At 44.4% G+C, this 19,366-nt stretch overlaps 1 protein-coding gene across 1 annotated transcript; it reads right to left on the reverse strand.

The window, feature by feature from the left end:
* Positions 1 to 11,464: 11,464 nt before the first annotated feature.
* On the reverse strand, positions 11,465 to 17,336 carry LOC123402752 (E3 ubiquitin-protein ligase WAV3-like). The gene is made up of 2 exons (XM_045096705.1): positions 16,745 to 17,336; positions 11,465 to 13,858 (listed from the first exon to the last, which is right to left on the reverse strand). Exons 1-2 carry the CDS (start codon positions 16,985 to 16,987, stop codon positions 11,963 to 11,965), a joined length of 2,139 nt encoding a protein of 712 aa, XP_044952640.1. The 5' UTR covers positions 16,988 to 17,336; the 3' UTR covers positions 11,465 to 11,962.
* Positions 17,337 to 19,366: the final 2,030 nt, after the last annotated feature.

Here is a 19,366-nt window from a genome sequence, read left to right on the forward strand (position 1 = left end):
TAAAGGGAGATATATCCTTGAGAGTGTTCGATTAGCTCATGAAGTTATTCACGAGGTGAAGAAAACAAATAGACCAGGTCTTGTGCTCAAATTAGATTACGAGAAAGCTTATGATAGAGTTAGTTGGGATTTCTTATTTGAGATGTTAGAGACCCGTGGCTTTGGTCCGAAATGGATTTCCTGGATCAAGAGCTTGCTATTCCAAAAGTACCTTTAGTGTCCGTATCAATGATACTACTAGACCCTACTTTCTAGGCGGTAAAGGCCTCAAACAAGGAGACCCTATTTCCCCACTGTTGTTTAATATGGTTGCGGATGTTTTCTCTAAGATGCTTATTAAAGCTGCTAATCATGGACTGATTTCTGGGTTATTAACAAATATTATTCCTGAGGGGGTGATTAGTCTCCAATATGCAGATGATACTCTCCTCTTCCTAGAGGATTCTTTTGAGAAAGCAAGGAATTTTAAATGTATTTTATCATGTTTTGAAAACCTCTCGGGTATGAAAATTAACTTCCATAAAAGTGACCTCATCACTATTAATGTGGATGAGGACAGAGCGAGGGTTTGTGCCCAGATCTTCTGTTGCAATCTAAGTTCTTTCCCTATTAAGTATTTGGGAGTTCCCCTGCATTATGATAATCTGAGAAGAGAAGATCTCCAACCTTTAATTGACAGAATTATCAAAGGGATTTCTGGCTGGTTAGGGAGGTATTTAACTTATAGAGGCAAAATTATTTTGCTTTGTGCTTGTGTGGTGAGCATCCCTGCTTATTTGATGGCAGTGGTGAAATTCCCAAAATGGGTTATCAAAGCTATTAATTCTCAAATGGCTCATTTCTTGTGGGGTAACATGGGTGAACAACATAAGTATCATTTGGCTCATTGGGGCCATGTTTCTAGGAAGAAGGAATTTGGTGGTTTGGGAATCCCCAATATTAGAGAATTTAATATGGCCCTACTTGCTTCTTGGAGTAAGAGATTCTGTAACAGTGCTGATAGTGATTGGAGAAAAAAATTGACCTATAAATATAATGTTTTTAATCCAAATCTGCTCTGGTCCAGGCAACAAGGGGGCTCCCCCTTTTGGAAAAGTGTTACTTGGGCTCTTAGTGCTGCAAAAACTTTTTATCACTCGGGCATTGGTAATGGTGAAAATATTAGTTTCTGGCATGATATTTGGGTTGGGAAGTGTTCCCTGAAAGTGAGGTTTTGGGAAGTATTTGATATATGTAACGAGCAGGATTGTGTGGTGTCCCAAGTTTGAGATGGGACAACACTTAGGTTGTCCTTTAGAAGATGTGTGGATAGTAGAGTTATGGCTAGCTGTAATAAGCTCATTGAGCACACTAAGAGTTTCCCCATGTCTAGCTCTCCTGATTGCCCCCATTTGGCAATTGGAGTCCAATGGCATCTACTCTGGGAGCTCTTTTTATAAGAGCATCAACTTTGGTGGAGTGGTTTCTCCTTTTGGAGACAGTCTTTGGAAAACTTTATGCCCACGAAATATTCATGTGTTTCTGTGGTTATGTCTTTATAGCAAGATTCTAACTAGAGATAATGTAGCTAAACGAAAACAGTTAAATGACTTAAAATGCTTGTTTTGTAATGAGGAGGAATTTGTGCAACATATCTTTTTTGATTGTGTCAATGCTGGTACCATTTGGTCTATTATAACTGAGTTCTTTGATGGTAATAGAATTCAATGCATGTCTAATGTGTCTTCCTTGTGGAAGTTGAACAAGAAAAAACCTATGCGTAATTTGATTACTGATGCCTCCTTATGGAGCATTTGGACATTACGGAATGAATTTTGCTTCCAGGGACGCACTTGGAGAGGTCTAGGTTGCGTTCTTGTCAAACTAAGAGGGATTTTGCAACAATGGCGGGTTCTCTGCGATGCTGCTCAAGTGGAAGTGTTGAGGAGGTTCACTTTGTTGTTGGACAAGCGTCGGGGAGAGCTTCTCAGGATCGCATGGAGCCGGGACCCTCATTAGTTGTCTATCCTTTTGGTGTGTAATAAAAAGTGGTTTACCCAGATACTAGGCTGCTCGTGCTGAGACATGTTCTGGTGTTGTAACCTGGATCCGGGTTTTGTTTTTCTTTCCTGTTTTGCGCGTGGAGGTCATTGTTACTCTTGTGTGCTTCATTTTAATAAAAATGGGGCAGGGGGAAACCCCTTTCATTCAAAAAAACAGAGGATGGCATGGTGTGGCGGCGGCGGTGCGAGCGGCGAAGGGAGAGCAGAAAAGGAACTCCTTGTGCTAGACTCATCACTCGTGGGCTCGTTCTCCTCACGCACACCACCACCACAACCACCATACATCTTCTCCTCACGCACACCACCACCACAACCACCATACGTCTTCGCCGGAGCAGCCTCCCCTCTTTGTCGCCACTGCCAAATTGTACGTTTTGGATCTGCCATCGCTTGTTGCAGGGAAACGGAAAGGGGAGCAAGACTGATGAAGCTGCAGAGCAGATCTGACCGCATCACCAGCATCATTGTAGCTCGATCAAACTTATGGTTCGGGAGGGGGCGAGGGAGAAGGCGGAATGGAAGGGATGTGCAGCCAGAGGTAGAGGGAGGTAGCGATCGATTGGTCTCCTTTCGGGTTCGGAGATTGGCCAAATGGGCTAGAGAAACGGCCCAAGTCATGAGAGTGCTTGGTTTTTTCTTCGGGAGTAGCAGCCCCTTAGAACAGCGGCCCAGTTAGCGAGAAGATTAAGATCAGACAGCCAGGACAAGCCAAATCTTAGATCTAACGGTCAAAATCATCAAACGCCTGAGAGAGCTAGGATTAAGTGTGGTTATACTGTCCTAAATTGGAGTAGGATTCCTCCTCTCCTCCCTGGCCGGCGCACCCTTGAGGGCTTGGCCCTCAAGGCAAGTCTCCTCCCCCTCCCTCCAATATATAGTGGTGATTTAGGGTTGATTTGAGATAACTTTTGCCACGTGCAACTCAGATCTAGACACCATAGTTCTTCCTCTAGATCATATTTTTGCGCCACTCGGGCGGAGTCCTGCACGAGTAGATCATCACCACCACCGGAGCGCCATCACGCTGCCGGAGAACTCATCTACTTCTCCGTCTTGCTTGCTGGATCAAGAAGGCCGAGATTATCGTCGAGCTGTACGTGTGCTGAACGCGGAGGTGACGTCTGTTCGGCACTAGATCGGAACGGATCGCGGGACGGTTCATGGGGCGGTTCGAGGGACGTGAAGACATTCCACTACATCAACGCATTTCTTAACGCTTCCTGTTGTGCGATCTACAAGGGTACGTAGATCCAAATCTCCTCTCGTAGATGGACATCACCATGATAGGTCTTCGTGTGAGTAGGAAAATTTTTGTTTCCCATGCAACGTTTCCCAACAAAAAATAGAGAAGGAATTTTTAGAGCAAGTAAATTAATTGTCTTTTTATTAAATAAGCCCCTGTTTAATTAAAAAAAAGGGAAATGATTTCAAATCAGTGATGTTTGACATCCACAAACATTTGAAAGAATTTGCAAAGAAGATGAGCATTTTTAAAACCCCAAAACAGCAACTTGTTTATATCTCAAAATATATAAGGGAGAGGGGGTTTTGGGCTATGGTGCAACTAAGGTTTTGAGGTCATAGTTGCACCCACACCACAGTCCACAAGAACACCACTAGCCACATGAATTCACAACACCAAGGTAGACAAGATGAAGACTAAAACAAAAATGATATGATGCATGAGATGCACATGGAATGACAACACATGAAATGACAATCACCTCATCACTTCCATAACATAGGTTCAACAATGTTGCCACAAGAGGAAAGGCTTACAATTAAGGAAAGAAAACATCTGGGCTGTTACATTCAGTTTTTGTAATTAAATAACCCGGCAAGCTAGTTGCCCTGGTTCAACTACCTCCTCAATTTTTGGCTACATACATAACAACTTGTCAATCAGATGAGCATGGGGATATGACGCTGATTATTCTTGTTAGGTAGAGGGTAGTTTCGTAGTCAAAGTAGATAATTTTTTCTTAGAGTTGGAGTAGATAACTAGTTTTAGTTTTGAAAGGTAGTATGAGAACGTCATATCTTTTCTAAACTTTGTACACTCTTGTATACTTGCAGCATGAAGTATTTACATATAATTGAAGTATGGTGTGTGGAGTATGAAGTATGGAGTATTGACATATTTTACATTAAATATCTTACAATACGAACTATTACCCCCAAAAATGTAATATTACGTAGGAGTGTGGTGTACTTCTTTTTTGAAGTATGGAGTGTACATACTACTCACTTTTTCCTTGGAAAGTGTACATGCTACTCTCTTTTGTAGGGAAGTGTACATACTGCTCTCTGTTGTAGTATGGAGTATATTTCTAAAATTTAGTATGGTGTATGTGTGTGTTTTCTTTAAATGGGAGTATATAATATTTTTACTTCTAAAAAATCATATTTACTGTTCTTTGAACCAACATATTGAGTGGTACATTCATCCAAAAAAAAGTATATCGAGAAAGTAGCATGGACAATATGAAAAAGGAATATTTCTAAAATTGAATATGGAATATATTTGTTGGTAATGAATTACATAGTATACATATATCGACGTTGGTGGGTACAACAATAAAAAAAGGTCACCTAATGACTCATGTACTCCTGATAATGAATGACCGTATATACACCACTGCCTAGCATCCTTTCAGTTTGTTTTTGGCCGAATCCAAATCGACCTAGGCGGATGTGTACCAATGCAAATACATAGTATTTTTTATGTCCATGCATGTTTAATCACAATCCATGGCTGATCATGCAAGGGTGATTCGTATATACATGGACGTCGACGCCGACGGTGCGGCTCGGAGTGAACGCAATGCTGACATCGTTGCCGGCGGCGGCTCGTTGTTGTTGTGATGCTCTCAATACATGAGCATCATTGTTGGCGACGGCACGCCCTCGCTGTGATTACATCAAGAGGACGATGACCGTCTCCACAACGGCAAGGAAGTGCTCGATTAGTTAGATCTTGAACGACGAATGTTTAAACTGTAGATTGATGGTGAGATCAACGGCGACCACGCCGATCTGCCGTCCAGCCGATGAGACCAACGACGACCACGCGGATCCACCGTCTCCGTTCGTCGATGAAAGTGTCGCCCAGACAGAAAGGTAGTTTGTAACAAAAATATGCTAACCAATCTATTTCTACGTAGAAATGCTAGCTAGCCAGGTTGGTTAGCAGCCGGATAACGAGTACAGATAGATAAAGATGCATTCTTAAAGCGATGGTGATCAGTACGGCGGGGATAACAACCAATTAAACTAATAAATACTTCTTCCGTTCCAAAATTCTTGTCTTATATTTGTTTAGATATGAATGTATCTAGTCAAATTTGTATTTAGATACATTCAATTCTAGACAAAGCTAAGACAAGAATTTTGGAACGAAGAGAGTATAATTTAATATGACTAGTAAGCTGCACGTGCAATGCACGTCTTGTTAGAGTTCAAATTTAAATACGTTAGAACTTAAATTCTCAATCTACAAATAGGTGCAATGATTTGGATACACTCCATAAACTGTGAGTTTAAATCTCGATGAGATCTCCTACAATGTATCGGAATTAAATACATTACCGACATCTATCTCTATTACCACTCGGATAGAATAGTTATACAATTTCAAAGACTCTTGTAAGGCATTATTGAATCAACATGAAAGGCATCCTACCACCTACTAGTGTCATGCACGAACCCTTCAGAGTTCAGAGTTTCACCTAAAACAGGCTAAACCCTACAATTTAAGTGTGAAATATTAAAAAAAGCAATGTAAGTGTGAAGAGACACGGTATGAACACTCTCTTATATATTATTCATTATAGGATAGTTAAGCCTCAAGTGAATTCATAATTTAATATTTGTTCTTCAAAAAAATTGACGAAGCATCCAGAAAGTAATGATATTATAATAATAACACCAAAAAAAATAAGTGCCAATAAAGGTGAAGATAAAAGATCACAGTATATTTGTCACAATATAAAACAACTTATGGCAAAGCAGTAAGTTAGCTTTTTTTTTCCTTTCATTTTGAGCTATCATAAGCTAATTTCAGTCACGGACAAAAATGGCTTATGACAAAGCAGTAAGAAAGCCATGTTCCACCAGCAAAATAATAAGAAAGACATGTTTCATCCTGCAACCGACCAACCAATATATACCTTTCCATGATAAAATGCCATATTTTTCCTATTTCTACAGTTACCACTAAGTTTACAGAAAAGATGATTTCAAATTGTCAGTACATTAGTTAGTAGGTCATTAGCATTAGCTCATTCTATCAATGGTAACATGCAGGTCATGACCATTCAGATCAGACTACAAAGCAAAGCAACACCTACAACACATTGATCCATATAATTTCATGTACATCTTGTTCCAGAAGCTTGCACTGAGACCACGACATGATTCTTCAGTCAGGTTGCATTTCAGATGCAACATGAATTTTGTTTGATTTTCAGCATAGGAACCAGTTACAGCATCGTAACCAGGACGACACTCGGCCGGTCTACCGGATGCACTCTGCATGTCGTGCCAACCGGACCGCCCGCCGGTTCCGCTTCGCCTACCCTCGCCTGCTTCCCCTCCACCTTGTGGCTCAGTGTGTACAGCTTCTTGGTCAGATTGTTCTTCGCCCACACCTTCATTATACAAAAGATTCAGACTAAACCTTTCTAGAAGAACTTGGTAGACAGGTGGTAACTGCATCAGCCTGAATGGGACCGTAAGGGTAGAAAAGAGGATGCCTCTATACTTGCGAGATCTGTAGTCTTCACAGAAATGTTTAGACCATCTTAAGGCAAGCATATGTACACACTCATCTTTGAGAATCAGCTCGAGTGACTGAATTTGAAAGAGGTGTTCCAGTTCTCGTACTCCATCCAGCTCCATTGCGAGTGAAGAATTGCCTTCCGCTGTGCTACTATCTAAGTGAAGATGTGACCCTTCCCAAATATTGGAACTGTCATATAAGGGTGTTGAGGAAGAGGATTTTAGCAGCTCCCAAAGCAACGCACACCTCCGAAGATAAGGATGTGTTAATCTCCGTACCATATCTTTTGGATCACAAGAGAGATCAATGTGCTTAGATACAAAATATTCTCTAGCAATATCAATATCCTGACATCTCCTGGCAAACATCGTTAATAAGGCAACCACGGAAGATTGATCTGTCAAAAGCTTCTTGTCCATAGCATGTTATTAGTGCCTACAGCGCAATACATATGTTACAACGAAATACACCATAACAGAAATATGTAGGTGGTGGGAGATTGCAGAACATCATACCTGAATGACACAAACAATGTAGAATAGATGAACAATAGGGATGAAGAATTCTGTGGATGTCAAAACATCAACGGGTAGGCAGAAAAGTGCTAACATCAATGAAGAAAATGGATCTTGAGCAAGGACAGGATCAGCACACTGCTTTCAAAATTGAATATCAGGAAATATTTTGCCCTCACTTTCCGGGTCAACCATAGGTAGCGAAGTGCCTATCAAAAACGGAAATGTGTATTTCATCATGCATGTATCTTTTATTCACTCTTCCAAGAATACATAAGTAGGGCAAATAAGCTGGAGATGAAGCAAAACTGAAAGACAAGTTTACAAAGACCGAATCCTACTCTTAATTACCTACAAAAAATATAGTCATTTACTCTAGCTTCAGCAGATAATTATAGCAAGATAGAGCAGTAATATCATACAGAACTCACGAAATCACTACCACATCAGTTGCTCTATCAAATCGAACCGAATCCCCCAGGAACTACCTTTCTATGGAGGAACCCAGGGGCTGGGATGTCAACGGCGGATGGTACATACCACACACTGGCGGTCGGAGGCAGTGCTGGTGCACGAACTTGATGCTGGTGCAGGGGTAGCGGAGTGGGTGCTTGTCATCGCTACAGATCCGGCACACGTCCCCTTCCTCGTCCTGTGCGGGTTCAGGATCTCCACCATGGCTTCGTGGGCCTCCTCCTAGCAAGCGTGTGCGGAGGGGTGAGTGGAACTGGCTCGGGTCCGTCGGCGGGGGTTGGGCAGCTCAGGGACCGGCGGGGAGGCTGGGCGGCGGGGCCGACGGTGGCTGCCCACTCGCGGAGGGCCGGTGGGGATAGAGAGGGCGTGGTGGCGAGGAGGGATGGCGGGGAGGGAGAGGGCGTGGTGGCGAGGAGGGATTGCGGGGAGGGAGAGGGCGCGGTGGCGGCGGCAACACCGGGGGTGCGGGGGACGGGGGCGAGCGCGGTCGAGCGGCGCGGGGGCGGGTGCGGCTGCGCGAGAGGAGCGGTTCCCAGACTAATCGATATGGAGGGTTGTTTTTTCTCTTTTGACACCCGGGATTGTTTCGTTAGCGATAATTTTTTCCGTTAACGAAGGATTAGTTTCGTTAACAATGAAACTAAATCGTTGATAATATAATCAAACGGTTCAAATCTGTAGTTGGATCTGCCCTCTCGTGCTTTTAATAGTACAGATTACTAAATGGATAGGGTGTCCATGTATTCTAACCCGTTAAGAATCTATGACGAGCTGAGAAAAAGAGATGCTCGATGGATCTAATTAGGGACGATCAACGGTGGATTTTTAGGAGGTAGTTACCACTAGGTGGTAGACACCATTTTCCTCTATTTTTACATCAATGCATCGTAATTTTTTGTTTTAATTTTATTATTATTATTTTGTACGTAAAAGAGACCTAAAAAATATAATCATCATAAAAAATATTTTATATCATGTAAAATTATAAATATAAAAAGATAATGTAAAATATACATGATATGCGATTTTCTGATTGTATGATGCGCGTACGACATGGCATACTAGCAGGACACGTGTCCATCTCAGAACCTAATTAGAGACCACATCATGTACACATGACACTCCTATTCCAATTAAACTGTGGAAACACGTTACAACACCAAAGCTTCGCACGTGCATTATAGTCGATCTATGTCATTTGCCCAACTCATGGACGTACGGCACACAAACAAACACCCTTCACATCCTATATATATACAACGTAGCCGCACAACAACAAGCCAGACCAAGAAGAAGAGGGAAGCCCGGCGGGAGAGAAGCTAACAGCGCGCGCCATGGCGGCAGCTCGAGACGACGACATCGACGGCGGCGGCGGCGGCGGCGGCGGCGGCGGCGGGTGCAATCTGCGGAAGGATTTCTGGGACGCCATGCCGGCCATCCTCGGCGCCCTGACGGCGCTGGTGATCATGACGCCCGTCCTCCACTTATTGTTCGTGGGCTCCGAGGACTCGGCCAAGATCCCGGAGTACACCGTCGCCGTCGCGGCCTTCTCGGGCCTCGACCCGGACCTCGACCTCGCGCGCGCCACCCTCAACCCAACCTTCGACCTCACCTTCATCATCAACGAGCCGCGCAGGTACAGCGCCGAGTGCGTGGAGCGCGGCACCACGGCGTCCGTCTCCTACCACGGCGTCGTGCTGGCGAGCGGCCCCGTGCCGGAGTTCTGCGCAAGGAACGAGAACGTCACGGAGGTGGGGTCCGTGATGGCGTGGGGCAACGCGGTGCCCGTGCCGCTGTTCGCGCGGGAGCGCCTCGCCGGGGAGCTGCGGCGAGGGGACGCCGCGGTGGACGTGGCCCTGCTGGGGCCGGCGGTGGCGAGGCGCCTGCAGAGGATGGTCGAGTGCACGGCCGGCTTGGGCTGCGGCGAGGCCTCGCCGCCGTGCAAGGTAACGTCGCAGTATCCAGCCTTGCCCGAGCCCGACGAGTACCCGCTCTGGCCACGGCGGGCGAGGAAGCTTCTTTTATCCATGGAGCGGATAGGTAGATCGCTAGCTGGCTAGGGTTTTGTGCTGTTTTGGAGCGGATAGGTAGATAGCTAGCTGGCTAGGGTTTTGTGCTGTTTAATTTTGCATCGTGGATAATAACTATAGTTAAGTGTACGTAGAATCAATCTTTACACAGTAGCCCTCCTAGATTTTGCTTCTTGTTATTGTTTTGTTAGACCATCTTCAATGAAGACGCCAAATAAAACTCACGCGAATAACATGGATTTTAGAGCGAGAGCGTTCATTCGATGCGTTCGAGCGGACGCGGAAAAAGTGACGTGTAAAGAAACGGACGCGCGTTGGAAAAAGCGGGGGCTCACGCGTGTTATAAATAGAGCGCCTCGTCACGCGCTCTCCTCACTGTTCTGCCTCGTCACACGTCTTCTCCGTCGTTCTTCTTCGTCACACTTATTCTTTCTCACCTCATCGTTGTCGTGCCACCATGCCGCCTCGTCGTCGGGGAAGTTCGGGCTACCGCGGCGTTCGCGCGCGCCCCTCCGACGTCTTCTACGTCGAGATCCGCTCCAATGAGACGCGACTCACCCACGGCACGTTCGACACCGCCGAACAGGCCGCCCACGCGTACGACGCGGCGGCGTAGCGCCCCCGACGTCCTCGTAGGGAGATGAACTTCCCCGAGGTGGCGACGCGGGAGCGGGCGCAGGAGCTCGCGCCTCCCGTGCGGGTTGTCACCGAGGAGGAACTTCGCGAGAACCGGAGGCGGGAGCGCCGCCTCGGCATCGCTGAGATGGACGAGGAGGCCATGGTGGTGTGGTGACAACACTTCTCGATGGACGTCATCAACGAGCGTGAATTCTACGCACAAATGAGGGCGGAGCGAGCCCTTATCGCAAGGACATCCGTACGCAAAAGGAGGCCGCGCTCTTCAACGTCGAGCTCAAAGAAACGTCGACCTAGGACAACGAGGATGAATGGTAGAATGATGCCTTCATTACGACGTCGGAGGACACCATCGAGTTGGAGGAGGACGAGGAGTAGTTAGCCGCCAACTTTTCTATCATTTGTGTCAACTTTGTCATAAACTTATTTGTGATTTAATCTAATTTGTGCGAACTTTACGATCATCTTGTATGTGTTTCTTTGCGTCGGAGGCAATAGCACGCTCGATTTTACAGCGAGCCGCTTTAAATTTTATTTGTGCGAACTTTACCGATCATCTTATACTCTCTCCGTTTCAAAATAACTGTCTCAACTTTATACTAGCTCTAGTATAAAGTTGTACTAAGACATTTATTTTGGGACGTTCTTTCAGCATGCTCGATTTTACAGCGTGAAGTAGCACTCTACGCGCTCGAAAAACGCCGACGGCACGCGCTGTAAAAAAAATTGCCAGCGCGCGTCTGTTCTAAGATGATCTTGGCCTTCTACGGTGATCGCTGCATGCACATTGTATACTGAAAGATTGTATACTGAAAGAGAGATGAAGGTTCTTCCCAACTTTTTCCTAGTGTTTTTCTTCACACGAAAGCACACAGCAAAAAGTATATAGACCAGAGGAATTTAGCAAAAAGCACACAGAAGATAACCTTGCGATGCGCCTCAAGGCGACGAAGCAGAGCATCATTAGAGACCAACAAACAGTTCATGTAAACAAGAAAACTGGATCCAAGGAACTGCATCGCATTGCACCTCCAAAAACTCAAAAATTTCCGAGGTTCCATCACACCAGACGAGACCAGACCAGCAGCTTATCTACATTACCAAATACCTAATGAAAACTGTTCACCCATAAAGCAACTTGGTGACAAGCTTAACCTACCCTAGACCCTCTTCCCCTTGAGAATCTCCAGCACCCCTCCTACTTCCCAAATCCCAAACCTTATTCCTTGACACCACAGGAGTATACCCCCCACAATGTATTTACCACCGTGAGCCCTCCCATCACCTTCTCCAATGTACCACCCCCACAACATATATACCTCCAAGCCCGCCCCACCCCCACCTTCCGGTATACCGCCGCCACGACTCAAAACCAGAAAAGCCCAAAGATTGACACTAAACTACTACATTTCGACCTACTAAGCGTTATTTCTTCACCATAATCCGTGTGCTTGCTTCACGGGATCGTGATGTCCAACCTTCTTTCTACCTTGGCTGAGGTTTCTGCATGAATGACCTTGTCGGTACGATGATCTGCGGCCTTGGGATCTGAGGCGAAGGGCAGTGGTTCTGCGAGCGCTGCAGCATCTGAACCATGGACGGTGTTTGATACGAGTAAACAAGTGAACTGCTGTCCATGGAGTCACCACGTGTCGTGGCTCTCTGCCAAGAATGCGAGCTCAGTCCAGACAGCAGATACGCCCTCCCTGAAGCCTCGTAGCGTTGCCGGCTGGCCATCCTCTCCTGCATCTCCCTCAGCTCTGCATCAAGGGCCATGCATAAACGGTCCCCATTCCGGCTTGAAAAGGACTCCGACAATACCCTTCGGCACTCCTCGAGAATAGCCACTGCTTCAGAAAGAACACCTCTCTCAGCAGCAGCCCTTGCAGCCTCAATACAATCGGCGGCACGGACTCGGTTCTTCTCGCGATCAACCTCCATGCAAACAGGTTCAGGTGCGCATGATTTTGGCCTCAGGATCATCACCTCGTTGCCTTGGACCTTGATACATTCATTTGTCACTGGATCTCTGTAGGAAAAGGCAACCTTCAAGAGTATGGTCTGTTCACGGGATTGCGGGAAGCTCACGGATAGCAAAAAGTCCCTCTCCTCGTCAGCATAAAGATGCCCAACATCAATTGAACCATTTCGCCCATCTCCTGCCACCTTACTCAAGTAGCTGCCAGATTTGATGGAACGAAGCTGAACACCAGTATGCACACACTGCACAGTTAAGCGCATATCCTGAACAACAACACTAAGAAGACCACCAATGCACTGAGCAAATGCATCCTGAATCACACCCTCGTCCTCGATGAAGGAAAATGTACCACCAGAGACCTCGGCAATTGAGTGCAAAGCATCTGAATCATGGTCTGCTCCAAAACCAAACCCATGGACAGGAACTATGCCTACAGCGTGGTTTAGAATGGAAGATGGAACAAGTGACCTATAATCAGGCCGGGTTCCCCTAACATTTGAGGAAATATTATAGGTATCTTGACCATCTGATAACAGAATAATGCTGCATACTGGATTCTTATAACTGCGATCCTCAATAACCTTAGCAGCTTTCTTCAACGCGTCAGCGATATTTGTTCCACCACCTGCACCAAGTGAATTAACAGCCTGCAAGGCCTGCTGTCGGCCAGAGTGTGACATCCGTCGGAGATGGAACAACCTTCTCGCAGTAGACGAGAAAGCAATGACTGAAAGGCGGTCGGATGGACCAAGGTGTTGAATAACAAAACCCATTGCTCGCTTCAACAGCGCCAACTTGGTTCCTGCCATGCTGCCGCTAACATCAAGCAAGGTAACAAGATCAACAGGAGCACGAGATGTCGGATACCCAACTGAGGTTGCATTAACCGGTCTGCTTGTGATCTGCTCTGGGTTAGCACAGGGGGCCTTCAGATGGATCAGAACAGCGAAATCATCTTGAGATGATGACTGGGGAATGGCCGAGAACTCTGAATATGTCTTGATTTCCACAGTTCTACTAGATCTAACATCACAATTGCCAGCAGCCGTCGTCAGCTGCAAAGGTTCATCATCATTGAACTCTACTGGCTCAGAAGTATGCAAGGCGGGTGCTTCTCGCTGACGGGTTGGAACCTGACGGAGGAGAGCCATGTAAGCATCTTGTTGGGGTAATCGAGCTTGGTTCACATTCAACCCACTTCTTCCACGAGGAACAATAGAAGATAACGAGCGGTTAAAGGGTATCTCTTTCCACTTTGCTCGGCAAACTGGGCACACATAATTTCCATGTTTTACACTGGAGGAGATGCAGTGAAAATGGAACATGTGAGAACATTCAGCAGTGAAGAGGGCTTGCCCATGACCTGGCTTCATGGAATCAAAACATATCGCGCATGTTTTCTGTTGGAAAGGAAACAGAACGTGTATTAATTCAATTGTACGTTATCAGAATTTATTCCTTAGCAGCAGTTAAACAGAAGAAACACAGGAAATATTCAATAATTATGGACATAATTTCAGAAAACAAGGATCGCTTGGAAACATTTATAGCATACACAAAAAAAGTACCATTTTGAGAAACTGATGCCAAAGTTACAAAATCAACACCATCCATTTTTAAATCCAATCAATGTTTGACAATATTGCACAGTTGAAATGTCAATTTGACAAGTCATTAAAATACTTTAAATTGTTTGGCAAACCAACACCCCAACGGCACTCATCAAGTCCCATTCAAAAGCCATTATCCAGCAAGACACCCACCTAAGATGCCTATATAATTCGATGTCTATATTTATAAATTCCAGCACACATAGTTATTGTGCCTGACAATCTAGCCAAGCAGACATGTCAGGTTAAAGAGTTAGTTTATGTAAGCAATGAGCTGATAATTAAACACTATAGAAATGGTAGGAAACATTTATCCTAAAGCTTCCAAATCTACAAGCAGCTTACAAAGGTACTCCTTGTTCACACGCAGTCGGATTTCATTCAACTAATATTAGGATGGTTTTCCATATTTTATTAGGATGATGGGGCTGTTGTCAAGAACCTACCTTCATTAACGAGCCTATTCTAATGAATGAATGGTCTTGCCAAGAACCACCAAATCTTTTGGAAGGTATTTATTTCGGAACGTTGACCACAAGGAAAACAAAAGCTCATCTCAATCAACTTGTAGATTTGTAGCTGTGTCTCAACCTCATGCATGCATTTGAACATTTATTCAAGGCCACTCTGCATGCTATATCCTCCCACCCACCCTCTCGTTAGGTGGTCTCAATTCTCAACCATGTCCAATTTTTCATTATAATTATCACCAGTGTACCAATATTATAATTATAATTTTCATATTTTCTAAATATAGTGGAATAGACAAAAGGATTTTTCCAAGGTTGGTACTATTTTCTTTACTGTATTTTCATAATAAAACTAACACAGAAAACCAACCAGCACATCACATGAAAAGATAAATAGAAGTGCAAAACATACTATTGCAATACATAATAAAGGTCAAAGGATAACAATTAGGGACTTATTTTAGGAGTTTGACAAAACCACGATCAAATTCAACTGTCCTCTAGTGCTTAATGGATGCATCTGTTTATCAGCACTGCTGTATAGGTTCCAACTAATATTGGTTTGACCAAAGCATAAAATGGGACAACTTTAGACAATACCTACCACAAATGCTAGTCAACATAAAATTGCTGATAAAAATCCATACATCACTATGCTAAAGTAGCTCCTAGTTGTATTTATCAGGGACTGCCGACACCACAAAAACCAATGGAATCAGCATTTCTGTCATTGTGGTTTTCCAGCTGTACAGTTTGGCAACTCTTAAACAAGTTAGGAAGACATTAGTTCAAGCATCACACTATGCCACAAGTAGAGGCCCTACCTAACTTCGCACACAAAAATAAATTTCTTGGCAAAGATTTGCAAACATTGCATATTTAGCGTTTGCAAAGGCAGTGATGAGTAATGTAAGCATCGCAATAAATAATAAACCTGGTTTTTATTCTCTGAAATGTTTTCCATTTATTTCTGAGTTCTGACCAAGGCAAGCAAATTGAGCACCGCCAAGCTAACACCATGCAGATAAATGTCAACCCTTTTAGGAGATCCTTCTCCCAAAGAACATATTGAGGAGATCCTAGGGAAGTTGCTGGCCAATTCTTGTACAACATCTAACCAAGTCATACATACTACTAGTAAACTATAAAGTGTGAACCCATCGATAAAGGCATCAACGAATCGTCACCACCGCACAAAAAAAAATAGTGATTAATGTAAGAAAAAATCAGATCTTGGACCATTCAAAGCAATCACGTGCTTGCCATGACAAGCTAGTAATACAAGATAACAAAAATAAAAATGCCAATAAAATGTAATGCAAGGCTGGCCATTCAGCGTTCCTGGTAATGGATAACAGCTCAAGTTGGAAGGGTTCGCCTTTAGCAAATTAAGAAACGTGATGGTAAGATGATACACGTGACCATGTGGATATTGTTGACCAGAGAGGCCAACTTTCCCTTTCGGGCAGGAACAAGTAGAGACGATTGAAATGAAGCTTACGTTAAGCTACGTTTATCCCACAGAAAAAAGAGCAAGTGGAATTGACCGTAAGTCGATACCAAAAAAATTGCAACTATGTTAGAAATCTACCTATATGTAGTGAAGAAGAGAGCGACAGGATATGAAAAATTATGGTGGTGTAGAATATGGCACAAACAGACTAGCATTATTTTGTCAATGGGCATGTGCAAACAAAATTGGGATATTCCCTTGGAGCAATGTTAAAAAGAAATAGATTGACAAAATCATCAAATATGCAAATGAAACTTTTTTGTGAGAATCTGCCGACTCGTCTTCCTCCGGGGACAGAAAAAGAAAACAATAAAAGCAAAATGAAATGGCAAATCTAATTACTAGTACAGGTGGAGTTCTGAGACAAAACATGATGCTCCCAATTAAAAAAGTCAGATGCATACAAAACTGTTGCTAGACGCAAATCAAGATAGACCAAAACGGAACTGCCATCACTCCAACCAAAAATTGCCGGCAAGAAGAACGACATCTGGACCTAAATCTTCCACTGGTGAAACCACATTGCTCCAACCAACACCTGGACTCAACCACTTGTAGGGGAAGCCTGTGGTGACCGCGGCATTTCACATCTAGCGTAGTACTGTAGTATGTCCGAGTAGCCCGCACGCAAACCAAGGACAAATCTTAACGCAATGGCCGGGCAGAAGGAGGGATGTGGGAGAAAGGGCTCACCTTGGAGGACTTGGCTCCCGACTTGGACCTGCGGAGCAGCGCACCGGCTGCCTCCGCCTGCGCCGGCGTATTGGGCGCGGACGCGTGCGCCGCCGCCGCCGCCAGCGCCGCCGAGTCCTGGGAGAAGGCGTCGGACGCGCGGCGCTCGCTGGCGCAGTCCTCCCGGTCGCCGGCGACGGCGGGGAGGTGCGCGCAGAGGCCAATGCCCATCGCCCTCTTGGCCTTCCTCCACATCCCCTCCATGAGCGCCGACACCCGGCAGATTCGCCCCCTGGGACCTCACACAAAACGCTTGTGTACTACGTAGTATACGTGACACCCGCCTCTTCTTCCCTCTGACTGGTAGGGGTACTAGGAGGAGAGGAAGGGGCGGTGGTTTTGAAGGAGGGAGGGAGCCGCCATTGGAGAGCGAGGGGAGGGGAGCGGTGGTGTGCGTGCTGCCTGCTTTTGGTTTGACCTCTGCGGCGAGAGAGACAGGGCGACAGAGAGACAGCCAGGCAGGCTGGCAAGCGGCGCACAGGAGGATGGTGGAGAGGGGGCGGCGTTTTGACTATGGTGGGAGAAACGAGAAATTGGTGCTGCCAAGGCTTTGGCTGGTTCGGTCGCCGGTTGGTGGGCGCCATAAATCGCAGTGAAGCTTGTGGCTGTGGGCGGGCGGGATACGTACCTTCATGGATGGATGAAATGTCAAATCTCACTACTAGTAGTACCTTCATGGTGTATGCACACACGTCAGACCAGTTGTCTCGTACCTATTAAGGCCCTCTTTATTTCACAAGTTCCGGAACTTTTTTTTTTAGTTTCAACTGGCAAAAATTCCGTGCGTTGCAACGGAAGAGAAAATAACACATGCTTTGAACATAATATATTTTCGCATGGCGTCACATTTGTGTTGTCGACGATGACCTTAGTGCTCACACAACGAAAACGCGTTTGAATGTACAATCACTCGAAATAAGATGAGAAATATGTTGTTTCTCCCCATGAGATTTTCCAAAGGTGTGCATGTGTGGTTAACGATGTTTCTTTCCTCTCAATTTGATTTTAATTTAATGGATATTTATTGCAATTCGTATGGTCGTCGTAAAGAGAGAAAAAAAAGAGTGTGCACTACAGATTAAGTTTGCACCAAAAATAATATTTAATAAGTATTCAACAGCTAAAAATAACATTCTGTTTAGATTCTATACATTTTTTCAATCAAATTTCATATATAACATGTTAAAATCGGAGTTACGGTTTAAAAGATATGGATAATTTTGTTTTAGATAAAATATTGATTGATTAACTAAAAAGTCAGGGTTTTTTTGTTAAAACAAAAAAACGTTTCGGCTGACTTAAATAGGGACGGCGGGTTGATTACCTGAAACATCAGGGAGTTTTCTATAAAATGCAAAAAAACGGTTCGGCTCTAACTAAAAGATGGACCGCGGGTTGATTATCTAAAACTGTGAGGATTTTTTTGCAAAACGACAGAAAACGGTTCGTTCTGACTTAAAGTTGGACTGTGGGTTAATTAACTGAAACTGCGAGGGCTTTTCTGCAAAATGACCGACGACGGACGACAGAAGCGATGCGTGCTTTATTATTAGGGGAGACTTAAAAGTCCCTAGTCCCTACCCGTTTGTTTCCAGAGACTAAGAGGGTGCTTGGATACGTTTTAGTCCCATGACTAAAAGTAATGAGACTAAAACTTGCTAGCCTCACCGATGCTTGGATTCAAGTACTAAAGAGACTAAAATCAGTTAATGAGTATTTATTATCCTCCAAACCCTCCAATCCAGAACTTGCATGAGGAGTTAAATGAAGAGAGAGAGGACTAATGCACATTTTAGTAGGGGTACCCCTGACTAAAAGATTTTAGCCTCAAGACTAGTTTTAGCCTCTCTTTAGTCAAGGGTGCTTGGAACTTTAGCCTCTTAAAGAGACTAGTTTTAGTCTCTTGGATCCAAGCACCCTCTAAATAGGGACTAGAGGTCATTAAATGACATGCAAAAAGACCATGTTACCCTTAGTGATGTAGTAGTAGTTATTAAATGACATGCTAAAAGTAGGGGCATTGTTGGAAAAAGTGCCAAAAAGTCCCCAAAAGACCATCCCATAGGGACTTCTCCAAATAGTCCCAAATACCCTCTTTTAGTCCCTAAAAGTCCCTCCTGTTTGTTTAACATGGGACTTTTTTTAGTCCCTACACCAAAATGTCCCTGGAAACAAACACCCCCTAAGTTGAGTATTTCTTCCATTTTTTTGTGCGGGTGAGTATTTCTTCCATTTCAACATTGTTAATCATGCATTGCTATATTTTTGACCCAATCATATATGGGAATTGCGACTGTAATTGTGGACTTAATCTCGTTTGTCGAATCAGCCAGCAGTTTACAGACAAATCCAAAAAAAAATTGGGAGGAACAAAAAACATCGATTACAAAACAATTCTACACTCACATTTGAAATGTTGTATGTTGTGATATATCCCCAGGATCACCCTCTGCATTTTAAAAACAAATAGAAAAACATGCCAAAAATAAATCGAACCAAATTTGTCGGGCCCGTCGGACCGCGGGTATCCAAGTCCGTCTGCATGTAGGCCCACGCACAACTCATGTCGGGGACCACCGTGAT

The sequence above is a fragment of the Hordeum vulgare genome, chromosome 6H, assembly GCF_904849725.1.
Source record: "Hordeum vulgare subsp. vulgare chromosome 6H, MorexV3_pseudomolecules_assembly, whole genome shotgun sequence".
Classification (NCBI taxonomy): domain Eukaryota; kingdom Viridiplantae; phylum Streptophyta; class Magnoliopsida; order Poales; family Poaceae; genus Hordeum; species Hordeum vulgare.

Excerpts from the sequence above, each read along its gene's own strand:
- LOC123402752 (XM_045096705.1), bottom strand. The coding sequence starts at position 16,987 with ATGGAGGGGATGTGGAGGAAGGCCAAGAGGGCGATGGGCATTGGCCTC. Across the intron at positions 13,859-16,744 it reads CGGGAGCCAAGTCCTCCAAG|AAAACATGCGCGATATGTTT; the intron begins GTGAGCCCTTTC and ends CCTTTCCAACAG.